Genomic DNA, 16,158 nt, shown 5'->3' on the forward strand with positions numbered 1-16,158 from the left:
AATGCACTGTGCCGCGTGCAAGGGGTGCACTCTGAGCGCGGGACAGAGGGAGGCAGGGTCCGGGACCGCGCGGACCCATGGGACACTCAGCATCATCACCCTGTCACTGTACAGACAGACAGACAGACAGGCTAGATAGATAGATAGATAGATAGATAGATAGATAGATAGATAGGTAGATAGAAGTAGTGTGCAGTAACAGTAGTAATATAAATACTTAGGTGAAGAAAGATTGCTGTAGAAATACAACAATCTGATAGTTTGTACAGTTGACTGAAACAACAGCCTGTCACTCTGGATGTATTTACTTGCTGCTTATCGGCAGGGCAGGCAGGTCTATGTGTGTCACAATCACGATGCTTTCATTTCTACATGAATAAGGTTACTGAGATGGAGAGATAGTTTGAGGACAGGAAAAGTATGTGTGTGTGTGTGTGTGTGCGTGCGTGTGAGTGCGTGCATGTAAGTATTTGTGTCCCTGGTGCAGGGCTAATTTAGACTAAAGGGGCCACTGCCAGTCAGATTTAGGGCAGGAAGTGGAACAGATGACAGAAGACTGACTGGTGCTTTTGTGTGTATGTGCCTGCATTTGTGTGCGCACAAACGCAGGTGTGTGTGTGTGTGTGTGTGTGTGTGCGCGCGTGCTGACATATTTGGCACTTAATGAAAGACTTCTTGACTGGGATGGCAGATAAATAGTTCTTCAGTTGCAGGCTTCACATGCACCATAACCATTTATATATTATTAATAATAATAATAATAATAATAATAATGACAGCCTAATATAATTTACCTAGCCTGATACAATTTTGGCAGAGCACCACTTTCAGGTCCACTCCCTTAAAGTGCTCCGTTGTCCAACAGCCCACACTGAAGAAGACACTTTTTGTTTTTAAAGGTTCTTTTTTATTTTTTATTTTTTTTATTTTTTTTTTACATATACAGCATTTTTCACATTTTTTTTAGATACATAGGCTACATTACATTGAAACTAGAGAGAGACAAGAAAGATTGGGAGAGAGAGGGGGACAACATACGACAAAGGTCCTGGGTCAGATTTGACATTGTGTTCACATGGTGCGCGCCTTTGTACCATTAATTTACCATTTGTACCAACAAACAACACATCTTATACAGGATGTGTTTAGGTATAATACAAGCACCTACTGTATATATGCATCAGTGTAGCCTATATGATGGCATGTCTCATCTTGATGCACAAATGAATACATAACCAGTGAAAACGCAGCTTTAAAATTCATGTATACTCTGTACAACAAACAATTTTGCTAATGTGGGTGAATATCACCCTTGAATAACCATATACTCAAGCTGAATTTATGCTATTAATAATGCCAACAATGTATGTGTGTCCAGGGGTGAACAAATCATAAAGGTACCAAGAGTTAAAACCTGGTAGCCCAGACCAGGTTTGTGGTAGTCTGTATAATCTAAATGTCATAATAAATGATCAATCTCTATCTTAATTAGAGATGCACCGATTGCAATTTTCTTGGCCGATTCCGATTTCCGATTTTTTAAAAGTCTGACCTGCCGATTCCGATTTTGGCCGATTACGATTTTCTTTCTTTCTAAGAACTATAATTGACAGCATACACAAACATTTTTCTTTTTCTTTAATGAAAAATTAAAATTCAATTGTATGTTCATAATAAAACATTGACTATTAATAACTTACATTTTCTCCAAAACTGCACCAGTTTACAGGACATTCTCTCACTCTCACTCAAATCTCAAAATAAAAAAGCGCTCCAGGTTACTGGACAGCGCTTTTTTGTACAAATAAAATCCAAGTGAAAATTAATTGCAGTATATCCCCCTTTATCTAACATGTTTTACTTTCCCAAAAGAAAACAGGTGCAACAGATCTATATAACAACACACCTAATGTCATTTATTTACATCAAAAGGTTATCCATGGAGCCCAGCCCAATGTAATGGAGATTTAAAGAGTCATAGTGCCATCTTGTGATGAAAAAAAATGACTTTTTGTTTTGACTCCGCTGAGATCGGGAGGTAGCTCGTTTCTCCCACACAGTAAGCAGTCAATATCTTGAAAAGTAAAATCTATACAATTATATCATATCGCTGTTTATTTCCATGAATATGCGCGAGCTCTGTCCACCTGACAGCCGTCTGTTCTGTTGGCGGAGAGAGAGAGAGACACAGAGTATGGTGGTTTCAGCGCGTTGGCTGACGTTTCCTGGAGTTTTCTGGGAGCACGGTAGCTGGGCGCCGATTTGTTCCCCGTGATCCGTCCGAGATTTTGGCGGGGGGGGCGAATGGGTTTTTCGGCACCAATGGACTTGGATCGGGAGGACAATGCGGCCCGTGGGTGCGGTGGAGAGGACAGCGGCGGAGAGAGGAGACGGGACGCGCTGGAACAACAGCGTTTTTACCATTGTCTTAAATTTGACCGGCACAGAATCGGATGTATGAGACTGATCTGCCGGGCACCGGTCATGGTCGATCAGCTGAAAACCGGCCGATTCCGGTCACCAGGCGATCGATCGGTGCATCTCTAATCTTAATACAATAACATCAGTAGGGACGGAATAAGCACAGATAATTAAAATGTATCACTTAAATCTCCTTTATTTTGAGACATTCTTGGGAATCGCTACTGCTCTCGCGTGAGTGACCTGTAATTAACGTGAAGTTACAAAACCACACATGGCCGAATGATTTGACGCAGATGAAAAATATTTTACACTGTCATATTAGTGATCAGTATGGTGTTATTACAAAAAAAAAAATCCCGGTGTGAGGCTAATGGGTGATTCTTTGTTGCAAGCCAGCTGAGAAAATGTCAAAAATCTTTTTTTTTAATTTTAGTTCAAACTTGATGGTAGTACATTTAGCAACGTCTTACCAATATTTTCCCAAAAATGTAAGATGAATGAATTTCTGATTGATTAAAAATTTACTTTTTTTTTTTACAATTAAAAAACTCACAAATATGACAAATGAAATAGACCACATGGCTTGCTCCATTTTTCCATTTTAGCTTGCTAGCTATAGAGATCATGTGGGAACTATAAATTATTAATTTAGTTATTATTTGACATCATAAACTTAATCTCTTTATTTTAAATTAGTAACTCCAGAGACACAGTGAAAGTGTGGTCAGATTTATCTAAAAGTGTAAGAGAAGTTAGACGCACCATGTGCTTCCAGACTTGGTGCTTCCTCCAACGGCCTCTTCAAACAGGAAGCTGCTTAAAAACTCTTCCTGATTACTTTTAAAGGGACGTTTTCTGTTGTGTAACACCACAGACATCAGGCCTTCGGATGATTTTTTAGAAAATATTTTATCATTTATTAATGTTCTTAGACAATGAGTAAAGTATTTTCAATGTTTTTCATTAATTTTGAATCCTCACAAATGTCAGTTTATATGGTTCATTACACTGTGAAAGTCTGGCAGTTTTTCATGGTCAGCTGACATTAAATATATTTAAATTCAAAATTACCTCAGTTTTTTTCATTGCCTAATCTACAAAGTGGCAATTAAATACGAATCCATCAATTTTCTCACAATTTGTAAGTTTTTCAGACTTTTATGTAATGTGAGAGTGCTCAGACACTGTTTGGACTTGAGTGTGTGTTGGCTGCAGCTCTACTGTAGTTGACTAATGTGACGCCCTCTGAATGCAACAGGCAGCAGCAAGATGGCCATGGTTTCACCTTTTTTGAATCTTGTTATATGTTGGCAGTGTCTACGCTGGCGACGGAGAAGGTTGAATTTTCCTGACTCTCCATGTTTGTTGTTAGCTAGCCTATATTGTTGTTTATTTATGTTGCTTACCGCTTGACTCACAGCATATGATGTCAAACAAGCATCAGGTCAGGGGAACATTTTGATCACAGCAGTGAAACTGAGTCGCATGTTCACAAATGCGATTTGAATCACATTTCAAACCACATATGAATGTGGCTTGTATCTGATTTGAAAAGATCGGATTCCATGTGGTTTTCGCTGTTTTTCTGTTCACAAAATATCCAACTTGTATCAGATATGCCAAAAAATCGTATTTGAGCTGCCTGTCTGAACATAGCTTAACAGTGTTAGCTAGGAAGTTATTGCAAAGTTGTTTCACTTGTTAGCCAGTGGTCTTTGTATTCACATTATCAAGCTGTGGTGAAACGATATTCAGCTAGTGCTAAATTTTATTCTTGCTTTGTGGCATTAAGATGAAACAAAATCCAAATCCTGGGCTGAAAATATGAATCTATTTGTTCACCCCTGTCTGTGCTTGTGTGTGTGTCTATGTACAGTAGGGGTAGGCATGAAGATAGTCTTTAACTTCAGCGTTGAGTCCAGGTAATGTGTGTATGCTATCTGCTCCATATTGACGCATCACGGCCCTCCTGCACATCTGCATCAGGAGCTCAGGCCTCTGCCTGCGATACGGCAGCGTCAGCTTACAGGAGGAGCCGGTGTAAAAACTGAGCAGAGCAAAGAGCGAAACAAAAGTCTTGTGGCTGCCATGCAGACTGAAGAGGAGCTGTTTGTTCAGCAGGACACGAACACTAGTTGGGCCGTCATCACCTTGGTAACTCAGAGTGAAGAAGACATCCAGCTGGCCGCTGTCCCTGTGACAACACAGCATCACACCGCACTGTCACTTTGTGCACGCTTGGTGTAGGTTCATGAAACTGAAAACTTTTAACAGTGAAAATTGTGTGTGTGGGTGAATTACCTAACGAGGAAGGTGCCCTGCGGTGAGTCAGCGAGTATTTCGTGTGCCGTCTCCATGGTCATAGGTCCCCAGTAGAAACCGCTGTGCTGCAACTGCAGGTGAGTGTCTCTCACCAAATGATACTCTGCTTCGCTGCTGAATGGGCGCAAGTGTGTGGGCCAGCTCTCAACGCACGGTCGGGCCACTGCCTGCAGCTGAATTGGTATTGGAAGTAATCAGTCAACATAACACACAATGTTGAAGGTGAAAGTTAGATATACATTTGAAAAACTCAACTCCTCTTACATGAAAGTGCATTACAGGTTACTGTTAAAGCTATGACTCATCTTGTAACCTTTGCCAAGAGAACAGTTTTGTGTTTGAGGATACATTCAGGATAGATTCACCTGTGTTTTTTAAATACTGACTGATGACTTTAAAGGAATAGTTCACCCAAAAATGAAAATTCAGTCATTATCTACTCACCCCCATGCCGATGGAAAGTCAGGTGAAGTTTCTTAGTCCACAAAACAGTCCTGGAGCTTCACAGCAAAACAGCGTTGCAGCATTCTCCTAAACAACCAAAGTTGCTGGGGACTTGTCTTAAAACGTAAAAAAAACGAAATATTCACTGTAGCCACTGAGCTCAAAGCCATGTTCACGTTAGCGCGCACCTCGTCTGAAGTGGGTGCATGAGCTCAAAGGTGCGTACATGTGCTGCTAGATTAGATCAATGAGAACTCGCGATCTCTCCATACCTCCATGTTTACACTGCTACCCAGAAGCTAGCGTCACACACAACAGAGAGAGCTCAGCTGAAGTTGGAGCAACAAGTGCCTCTGTTGGATCTAATGTTACATTTTCGGTCTTTGATCTGGTACCTAACCGTTGTAGCTTCTTTCAATAGCGCCGATATGTAAAACGATGGTTCGAGTATGTTCTTTTCCTGGATGCTTCAACAGAGAGAAGCGTGTGAGATTCCGTGTGCATACTACATGACCCTGAAAGACTACGACTGTGGCTAATCGCTCTTCGTCTGGATACCAGAGGATTACCGTCCAAAAATCCAGGGAAGAAAAACAGAACTACTTCTATTGAAGTCAACAGCTGCGTCACTACAAAGGACTGAGGTATGTTCAGTAATTTATAGACCTTTTTCACAAACATGGCTACAGGGTATAGCTCTGTTCTCACCGTTGCCAGCAATGTTATAAAGCCAAATTTCTGTTGCAGCGCCATGATCACTCAGTCTGTGATCACTTATTTTGTGTTTCAACATAATGTATAACAAAATACAGGAGTTGTCACTGACACATCTTTCTGTTTCTGTTGTCTGACGACTGCACCACTATAAAAAAAACTGATTGATCAAGGGTTTTGCTAATTGCTAACAGTACAGAAATTAGCATTAGCCTTGGTTAGCCAGTTAGCATTTTGTGACCCTTGATCACAGTTGCGCAGTCGTCTGACAACAGAAACAGAAAGATATGTTGTTTTATATATCGGCGCTATTGAAAGAAGCTACAATGGTTAGGTAACAGATCAAAGACCGAAAATGTAACGTTAGATCCAACAGAGGCACTTGCTGCTGCAACTTCAGCAGAGCTCTCTTGTTGTGTGTGACGCTAGCTTCTGGGTAGCAGTGTCATTACCCGATCTGAGTCGCGCATATGCGTTGTCGCTGCCCGATCTAAGTCAACCTTATGTGATCGCGCATGCACGCGAGCGTAAACAGTTTACGGCACAAATTTCGGCCATTAGCTCTGTCACTACCACAGATTAATGTGTATCTTCAATTGGAAATACAAATGTAATCGTCTCGCACTTGAATAGCATTAAGGTTGATGCGGACTCACTAGCCAGCTATAGCTTTTATGTTGCCACGGCCATTTGATTTTAATTGCTAATGTTAGCGAGTTGGCTAGTTAACTGATGTAGCAAACAAACCCATCATGTTTCACATCACATCAGCCAGAGTGGTGATAAATATAGTTCCATAACTGGATACTACTTTGTTTCCAATCATATACTATTATTGACTGTCCCAAATGTACATTTTGATGTTTAGCCATTAGTTAGTAGCCATTAGTTATTAGTTGCTGTTTACAGCAACTAATAACAAAACAGTGGTAAAATGTTGTAAAATGGTGCATGCACGACTCACATACGGTTGACTTAGATCGGGCAGTGACAGCGCGCAGGCGCGACTCAGATCGGGTAGTGACTCAGATCGGGTAATGACAGCAGTGTAAACATGGAGGTATGGAGAGATCGTGAGTTCTCGTTGATCTCGTCTAGCGGTGCATGTATGCGCCTTCGAGCTCATGCACCCACTTCAGACAGGGTGCGCGCTAACGTGAACGCGGCTTTGAGCTCAGTGGCTACAGTGAAGATTTCGGGCTAAAAAAAAGGGTGTTACGTCTTTTCAAGTCAACTTGGGATCTCGGGGCTTCCGGAGACTTGGATTACGCCGGACGAGCTGTATGGAGCCATTTTATGTTGGGGTTTTTTCGGTTGTTTTTTTTACGTTTTAAGAGAGGTCCCCAGCAACTTCTGTTGTTTAGGAGAATGCTGCAATGTTGTTTTGCGGTGAAGCTCCAGGACTGTTTTGTGGACTAAGAAACTTCACCCGACTTTCCATCGGCATGGAGGTGAGTAGATAATGACTGAATTTTCATTTTTGGGTGAACTATTCCTTTAAGCAGGGCTGAACAATATTGACAAAAAATTTAATTGCATTTATTTGACAGAATTTTGCAATCTTAAAATGCGATTCATTTCATCGCAACTTTTTCTTGTCATAAATTTTTTAGAACTTTAAAATAGTTTAAAGAAAAGTGATAGATGTCAGTGTGCAGGATTTACAGCTTGGACACCCCTCTCTCTTATGCGATTTCATTTTCAAGGTAGCATCTTTTCCACCAAAATGATACATAGCATTTCAGAATGAAACTCTTCAATTTGCCAGCCCAGCCAATGGTGAATGTGGCCCACTGATTGAAAATCAAGATCTCAAAGCCATAAAATATACGGTAAATACTCCAAAGTGAGTGAAGTAGACTTGGGTCATGGCTGAGCCCTACCTGCTCAGTCGGGACGTCTGCTTCTTTGTCTGAGTTGCGTTGGGTGAGGAGCTTGTTCCATTGGACTAGATCTTGCTGCCCTTCCTTTGGCTCTTGGTTCTCTGGTTCTACTCTGTCTGGGCTCTGTGGTCCTTCTGCAGGAACCTGACTTCGGTTCTGTGTCTCAGCTCGTCCGTTCTGTTCTCGGTTCTGTACTGTTCTATCCAGATTGTCTCTGACCATTCTACATCGGAGCATCCTCCACTGGACCGTCCATCACTACTCCCCTTTTCACCTGCAGATCCTCCATGGTTCACCCCCGTTTTGTAGGTCATCTGATGCTCAGTCCACATCTGGATTCCATGTTGCTTAAACAGATGCTTGAAATTTTCATCAAGATTTTCATTATCATCAGTTATAAAGATCCTCAAGATGCTTCACAGGCGCCTGCAGGGAGTAGAGGCGGGATCTACTCAGTCATCTGACCTGATAGGATTGTCATGGAGGTGATGAGCTGACAAAGAGAGGTGGACACAGACTTAATGTGATGCTCTCCCACAGTCCAAATATGTTCTTTGTGCTACTGTATTGAGTTGCATTCATTTTGAAGCACATGCAACACATTGTGTTTGTGTGCGGTCAGAGGTCGGGTGATTAACAACCAACCTCATGTTTAATGTCAATCACAGAGGAGGCATGGCGGATGTAAGACTGATAAGAAGCAATTGAAACAAAACGCTTTCACTTTCTAGAGTGGAAGTCGGGAGAAAAAAAAACTGTTAAGTGGGTTTGATTAGATTTGGATTCATTCAGCATACACACTTTTCATCAGTGATAGGTCAATAAGCTAGTATGCACAAACCGTTTCTATTTTACATAGTGTGTGCTACGACAACAGACTGCACCAACTTCTTAATTCTAAATAAACCCTTTGCCTTCAGCCCAACTCGTTTCAGCTCCTGGTAGATTACTCATTTCTGAAGGGACAGACTCAAATGTCCAATAGGCAACTTCGCTTGATTCAAATTAGTTTCTAGATCTCTGGGTTTCTTTTCCTCAGTTCATAAGTGTTTCTAAAAGTGCTGCAAAAAACATGTGGACGGATAGATCCATCCCTAAACATCAAATTTTAAAGCCAATCTGTGATTAGTTATGCATAGTTTTTTCTTCATTAAAACGAGTTTTACAGACCGCGATATTATTATTTACCAATTGTCTCAATTTTTAGAAAATTAAAAATTAAAATCAGAAGTCATTGACAATGAGAAAATGCAACTAGAGCTGCAAACAGATTTCGCTGTGGCTCCAGTGAAATGTACATTTTGCTTCATGCGGTCCAACAGTGGAAAAAAAAATGTAACATGTTCAGCATCAAGCCCATTAGTGTGTATGTGGACACAAGTAAACTTTTTTCTTTTTTCTTTCTAAAGTCTGTCGGTGCGCGCTCACCTGTTAATCTTTCACCTTCTAAACCTCTTTCATTCTTTTGTTTTTACAGGCAGGGTAGATTCATGCAAGGGACGAAATCTCGGCAATGACGAAATTTTCAATTATCCTATAGCCTATGTAATTATACAGCAATTAGACATAGGCCTACTTACTTGCTAATAAACGGATTCCAGCGCCTTGTTGATTATAAACAGGAACAGGCTCCTGTCCGCTTTCCTCTGCAATGATTCGCAGTTATTCGAAATGAGTAACAAAGTACTTTCGTTTTAAGCCTGATATAGGTGCAGTCACTGCCTTTTTTTTTTTCTTCACAGAGAGCTGGCCATCCTGTTGCTACAGCTGGCCACGATAACTGTCCTCACTCCCCACTGATGTTAACAGGCTGTTGTGTTTACTCACATCGGTCCACAATGCTAACGTTAAAATGCGGCTTATTACTATTTACAAGAGATTCACTATTATGAATAAATAATCAAACCTACACAGACACACGCGCGCAAGGTAGAGGAGACCCGGTAACCAGTGACGCGCGAGCTGCCGTACTTTCACTTTCTCATTTGTCGACTTCGCTTCTGTGAAATCATGTGATCTGCCAGCAGCGGTGTGTGTTACATAGATGTGTGTGTGCATATAGCCAATATGATGTTTTGTGTGTGTGTGTGTGTGTGTGTGTGTAGCCTACTTAATGTATGCCTCTAGGCTATAGCCTATGTGTGTGCGTGTGTTTATCGTAGACCTATCCATAAGCCTATTGTTTCTATCACAACGTAAGGAAGATGATGTAAGAGGTAGAATATGTAACAGTCACATTGGCTGATATCCCTGGGACTTGATCTCACACTTGGCACATTTAATTGTATATTTTATATATTCTATTAACGTTTTTGTCTCCAATAACAACACAGAAAACTGTTTACGAAAACAAAATACATTCAAGGTGCAAGGTTCAAGTTAGTTTTTTTTTTTTTTATTCAACCTTTAGGCTACTTAACCAGATGGTCTCTGCCCGAGGGAACAATCAAAGACAAACATGAAGGTTGCTGACAACAAACATATAACCATGAACACAGGCAAAATATAATACAAGTTGCATAAAAGACAAAGCAAAGATTTTGTAGGCTATTCTGATTATTGTAATTTGTCTTTTGCAGACAATGGCCTCAAAGTTGCAAGTCTTAGAGTATTGTCCAATATAACCTGCAGGAAGCAATATATATATATAAAATCTATTATGTATTTAGTCTCAGGCATCCCACAAAACTATTAAGAGTACTGCAACAATTCATTTGATTTGCTGTTTGACTTTCTCCAAAAGTTTTATTAGGGCACATTGGATCTTTTGTGTAATTAGAGCTCAATAAAATGTGACACAATAGCATGGCAAAAGGTGATTCTGGTGGGAAAACAGCTTCAAGTTCTTTCAGAATATTCAAATTGGGCCTTTTGGAAATTCAAAATACAGTTTCCATCCATCAGGGATAAATTTGGTTGCAGTGTGTCTCTGAGCAGCTGACTGACACCATGTGGGCCTACAGTTGTACTGCAGCCTTCCTGCACCCCCTCCCCACTTTCTCCTTCCTCCCCATCATGTCATGGTAACCGCTGAGCATTCGTGACGGGATTGAATGACCAGACACAGGGGAGCATTTACACAGCGTTTAATAACATGTACAGGTGTCAACAGTCACTACAGTATACATCCTCATACTTGGCGGTAGTGTCTCGTCTTCCTTCTTTTTCCTCGCATGTAAAATGATGCTTACTGAATGAAATGTCCCTGAGCTGAGTGGAGCAGGAGAGATGAGGCTGGTCCTTTAGGCAGCTGAGCTGGATGTCTGTCTTTCCTCTTTGCTCTGTCTGTGCATTAGGTAGGCAGCTGCTGTTACCACCAAGACCCCATAAGTAGCCAATACACACTGCGGGAGAGGAGGGACACACACATTTCTGACCTCAAAATGTATATATGAATATTTATCAGCGTCTGTGTGTGTGTGTGTATGTGTTACATACATTACGTCGACCTTGCAGAGTGTAGCTGTTAAAATATTTCCTCCATCCAGTCAGCTCCACAGTAGCTGGTGCCTCAATGCCAAACAGCTGCCTCTAAAGCAATACACACACACACACACACACACACACACACACACACACACACACACACACACAGTGAGGGGAAGCATACAGACAGGCATATGACATATGACCTTGCTCTTCTCATCATATGCTTATGATTCAGTAAAGACAGGAGTCTCGTCTCTACAGGCCGTTAGAGGCACAGTAATAAAAACCAGCGACTGGTTGAAACAAGCGTTTATTGATTGGCATAAAGAAGCAACACTTAGGCAGCAAAATTGCACTGGTTCATGGTCAAGCCAGCCATGTTCATCATACCCTTCAAACTAAATTAAATGAATTTATTCATCAGTTGGAGCTCCAGCTAATCATCTCTACCTGCCGGCAGCCATCAGCCTCGCCACAACAGTGAATGCAGCTAATTCTCAGACCACAACTCTCCACTGTCTTTTTGGTATACAAGTCAGATGGTTTGTTAGCTCAAAGCTAGATTTCCCTTTGGTTGAACAATTTGATTTTTTTTAACATGCACATACTGATATTGTTAGCAGTCAATCTCCAACATTAGCTGCAGCAAAAATCCATAGCAGTCAGGCTTCATTTCCATAAGTGCTACTTAGTATGATTCGACTGAACACACTGCAGGTGGACTATGTTTTTAAATTGAGAGCAAGTGATGGACTTCACTGTTAATACTTGGCAATTGCTAATGGATCTGTATGTGTGCTAAATAGTGCAAATTCTGCTTTAAAGTGAAATACAATAAAGTTTTTTATCTTCTATTTCATCACACATAATTTCAATGCACTTAATTCCACGGTAGTGAAGTTTACTATTCAACAGGATTATCTGATTTCTATCTTCAAACACATGAACTAAACATGAGGGGAATGCAAAACATAAGTATTCATAGGAAGAGGGAAATCATTTCCATTATGAACACTAACACTAAATTAAGACCTAACTTTAAACTTTTCATAAATTAACCCTATTTTAAACTCAATAAGAATTAAGATGGATTAGACATTGTTAAAAATATAATTTACTAGTTTATAGATACATGGCTGATTAAATGTTAATTTTATAAAAAGTAAGTAATAAGTTCTTAATGTTAACACCTTTGGAAATTTTTTGCTTGATTAGTTGATTGGAACATGGCTTAAATGTCTAAAAAAAAACAGTTGTACTCTTCAGTTGTTTTTGTAGTTCTGCTTTTTTGTCTGGTATAGTTATGATACTTTGCTCCAGAAGTCGCTGTAAATCCTGTCCCACTTCTGACTAAACCTGAAAGTGAAAATGGATGTCTAGTGGTGCCAACAATCAATCATCCTTAAAAATTGAGTGAAACATGTTGAGCAGGCTTGCACAATTTAACAGACATAAGATTTTTGTGAGTGAGTATCTATTATGATAGCGCACTGGTGCATTTGCTATATAAAAAGTAGTCCACTTTTGCTGAAGCCACTCTGCACAGCAGAGCCAATCAGGATGATCAATCCAACCATGTCAAGAATGGTAGTCAAAGGAATCCATTTAATCTTACTGGGATTAATGTCCACGACCATTAATAATCCACCCTCGGATACACTGTAATATGTAATTTATCTGTGATGTTCGACGCACTCCAGGAGTTATTTTGGATTGAAATGTTGTAATTAATTTTCGTGCTGTACCCATTTTCCCACAACCTGCCTCGTCCACTTCTACTTCTATCTACATTTCCCAGAATGACTTTCAACAACCCCCAGAGAAAATGCCTGGGCATTTCAGTTGTGGGTTTTACATGTAGGTAGAGAGAGCAATAGCAATAGTAGAGCCAGAGCTTTTCCAGTAGATAAAAAGTAAGAGTCCTGTCCTTTACAGAAAACACATTTCTGCACTGCATTCTGGTGGAGAAATTGGTCTCTCTGCTTCTTCTACGATGGATTTCTCCCTGTATGATTGTTGAATATCGGTGCAACATGGTGAGTCTAGAAAGAAGCTCTTGCTCTTTGATTGTGAGGGACTGACACCCAAACCTGACATGTACTGTTGATGTTTAAGATAGTTGAACATTTTTCACCCATTAAACTCCATTGAAGCTACGTCATGTTGTCTACGTTTGGGCAGTTATCCACAGGAATAAGAAAAACATACCACCAAACAACTAAATGGCCCCACCAATGCAAGGCACATCACCAATAGCTGTTTTTTTTAACAGTGTTGAAGTGTTTTAGGGTGAACTTTTCCTTTAGTGACTAATTTAGAACCACACATTTACCACATTACTGAGAGCTGATTCATTTCTTTGTGATACTTTATTGATCCCTGTAGGGAAGGACGGGCTCTCCAACCATTCGGCCAAGCTACCGCATTGAAATTAGCTTAGTTTCATCCAGAGGTGGTAGAAGTACACAAATTCCCTACTCAAGTAAAAGTGCAAATACTCATCTAAAAATATAGCCTACTCTGGTAGAAGTTGAAGTACCATTTCAAATCCTTTACTCAAGTCAAAGTATAAAAGTACATGGTCTTAAATTTACTTAAAGTATAAAAGTAAAAGTCGTTCTCTAAACTGGTTCTCTGTTGAGCGTTCCTCTGAATCCCAGATGAGAAAGAGTCTGCAGCTCAAATCACTAACGTTAATTCTAGTAGTTGAATTCACTATGTTAATTCTCTCTCTTGTTGCTTCTCTCTTCTTCATGTTGCTTCTCTCTCTCTGTCCCTTTCCTTCCTTTGTGGTGTTGCTTTGCTGAAGCAGCCAATCTCATTTGGCTCTTGATCAGCTGCATCCGGGATGGAAGCCGTCTGATGCACAAAATATATATTTTTTTTTTAGAAAATCAGTTGATGATTTCCCAAGAGTGACGAGTCTGTTTTGAAAATGTAGCTACTGAGTAGAAAGTACAGATTTTTCTTTTGAAATGTAGTGAGTAAAAGTAAAAAGTCTTCAGTGAAAGAAAAACTTGAGTCAAGTACAGATACTTGAAAATCCTACTTTTATCCTATTTATCCTATTTTTACTTTGTTACGTCCCACCTCTGGTTTCATCCAATCAAAACAGACTTTATAATGATGCAAAAATCAACACTTGAACTGAACTGAGAATGCATGGTAAATTCTGATTCAATTCTTGGAGTTGGAATTAGAATGTCACTCAGGAAACAGAATTGAAATTTAATTGGAAAGACAGGAAACAGAATCGAATTCCATTAAATTCTCTGAAATTGCACTTCTAGGAGTTTGTCTTAACTCGCTAAACATTATAAATCAAACATAATGAATCAAATAAAAGACAAAACAATCATAATCAATACATTCTATCATAATGCATGCATTAGCCTACGATTGTTGTGCATCAGATACTTGGAATACATGGAATTTCGCGGGAATTCCTGAAATTCCGAGTCAATTCCAATTCTGTTTCCTGTAGGTTTTTGTAAATTCCCTCAACTGAATTGGAATTGATGAGTTCATTCATAATTTGACCCCAACCCTGGTGAGAACGACGGTGACGGTGCAATCCGAGCTGATCTAGTCCAATTTACCTTCACCTCGGTTATGAAATGACCGAAGCTGGTGAGAGGGATCCGGGTCTTCACGGGGGACGTCGGCATGGCTGCAGAAAGAGTGAATGAGATGGTGATGATAGTGATGTTAGACTCGCTCTTACGTCGCACACATTTACGTCACGTCTTGTCAAGCACAGCCCCAAGCCATAAATTGAATGTGTCAAAATGTGTATGCTGCTACTTACTGTTTTCTGCAGCAGGCAGGCAGGACGGGACGCTTACACAATATTGTCTTATGTTATGTGTTCCGGGAGCGTTGACGGACAGCACCTCTTAGCCAATGGTGTATTTACGTACAGAGTGCCCGGCCTTGGGTGGGCGGGACACTAGAGGGAGTTACACAAACGGCAGGCCTGCTCCCAGTGGGTGTCATCCTCTATATAGACACAGGAGGGCGCAACATTCATGTTTATGACAGAGTATGTCTCCCCGCATGCAGAAAAAGAGGATAAAAACATGAACATTCAATATTATCCATAACAATATGTAGGCTGCTGGCTATTCATTCTATACCTTGATTAAAAAAAATATAGCGTATGGGAAAACATGATATTGGTCTAATCAATAAAAGAACATTAGTAGGCCCAGCCACACTTGCCTATAAGCATGACGGGTGAAAAAGTGTCCTTGGTCACCCAATGCTTAATATAGAGCAAAGGAGCTGTGGCCTAAATCAGGCTTTTTGTCCTAGCTGCCCTTTTCAGATGGAAACACCAAGACAGAGCATCACTAACACCGATCATCTGTGGAGCTGTGAGCTAAAAGGGGCTTTTAACCAGTCTGAAGGGCGTTTTACCACAGAATTTCCACTAAATGTAGGCTATTCAGCTCTGACACACATGGCTTACCTCTCTTCAACAGCTTACATTGATCAGCAGTGAGCATGTAAGGCCACATGAATGTTCTCATCCTCTCCATGAAATCATGAGACACTTGTTTCCTTCTCTTATCCAGTGTGTGTGTACAGATATACTGTTGAGCTAGTTCCAATGGAAAAAACTGCCAGAATTCAAAGAGATGCCAAACTGAATTGAGAAGCGACTATTAGGGCTCGTTTTGGATTTTTCATTAGTTTTTATTTTTATATATTTCAATTTCGGTTTAGTTTCAGGAAAAAAATGTTTGTGCTTGCTTATCTTGTATAGATATTTTTTCTTAGTTGCTGGAAAATGGAAATGGAAACTATCTTGCCAAACAAAGAAACCACTTTGGTAGCATCCTACAGCATTTCATATTTCAAAATTCTTTAATTTCATATTGCATTCTATTGCAATTGTAATTTTTAGATTGGATTACATTTGAATCTCGGTAAGAGATCA

The 16,158-nt window shown here is 40.2% G+C and overlaps 1 protein-coding gene and 1 long non-coding RNA gene across 2 annotated transcripts; both read right to left on the reverse strand.

Moving 5' to 3' along the window:
- Nucleotides 1–902: 902 nt before the first annotated feature.
- Nucleotides 903–9,648, reverse strand: LOC139654406 (suppressor of cytokine signaling 1-like). Its single transcript, XM_071531465.1, has 4 exons — nt 9,368–9,648; nt 7,788–8,280; nt 4,726–4,919; nt 903–4,618 (listed from the first exon to the last, which is right to left on the reverse strand). Exons 2-4 carry the CDS (start codon nt 8,022–8,024, stop codon nt 4,291–4,293), a joined length of 759 nt encoding a protein of 252 aa, XP_071387566.1. The 5' UTR covers nt 8,025–8,280; nt 9,368–9,648; the 3' UTR covers nt 903–4,290.
- A 570-nt stretch (nt 9,649–10,218) lies between these two features.
- On the reverse strand, nt 10,219–15,098 carry LOC139654418 (uncharacterized). Its single transcript, XR_011696025.1, has 4 exons — nt 15,025–15,098; nt 14,816–14,886; nt 11,226–11,318; nt 10,219–11,131 (listed from the first exon to the last, which is right to left on the reverse strand). It is a non-coding gene; the product is annotated as an uncharacterized lncRNA (long non-coding RNA).
- Nucleotides 15,099–16,158: the final 1,060 nt, after the last annotated feature.

Source organism: Centroberyx affinis, unplaced genomic scaffold, assembly GCF_046629955.1.
Source record: "Centroberyx affinis isolate AG114_WGS23_722 - 3 ecotype Tasmania unplaced genomic scaffold, CSIRO-AGI_Caff_v1 ptg002084l_1, whole genome shotgun sequence".
Lineage (NCBI taxonomy): Eukaryota > Metazoa > Chordata > Actinopteri > Beryciformes > Berycidae > Centroberyx > Centroberyx affinis.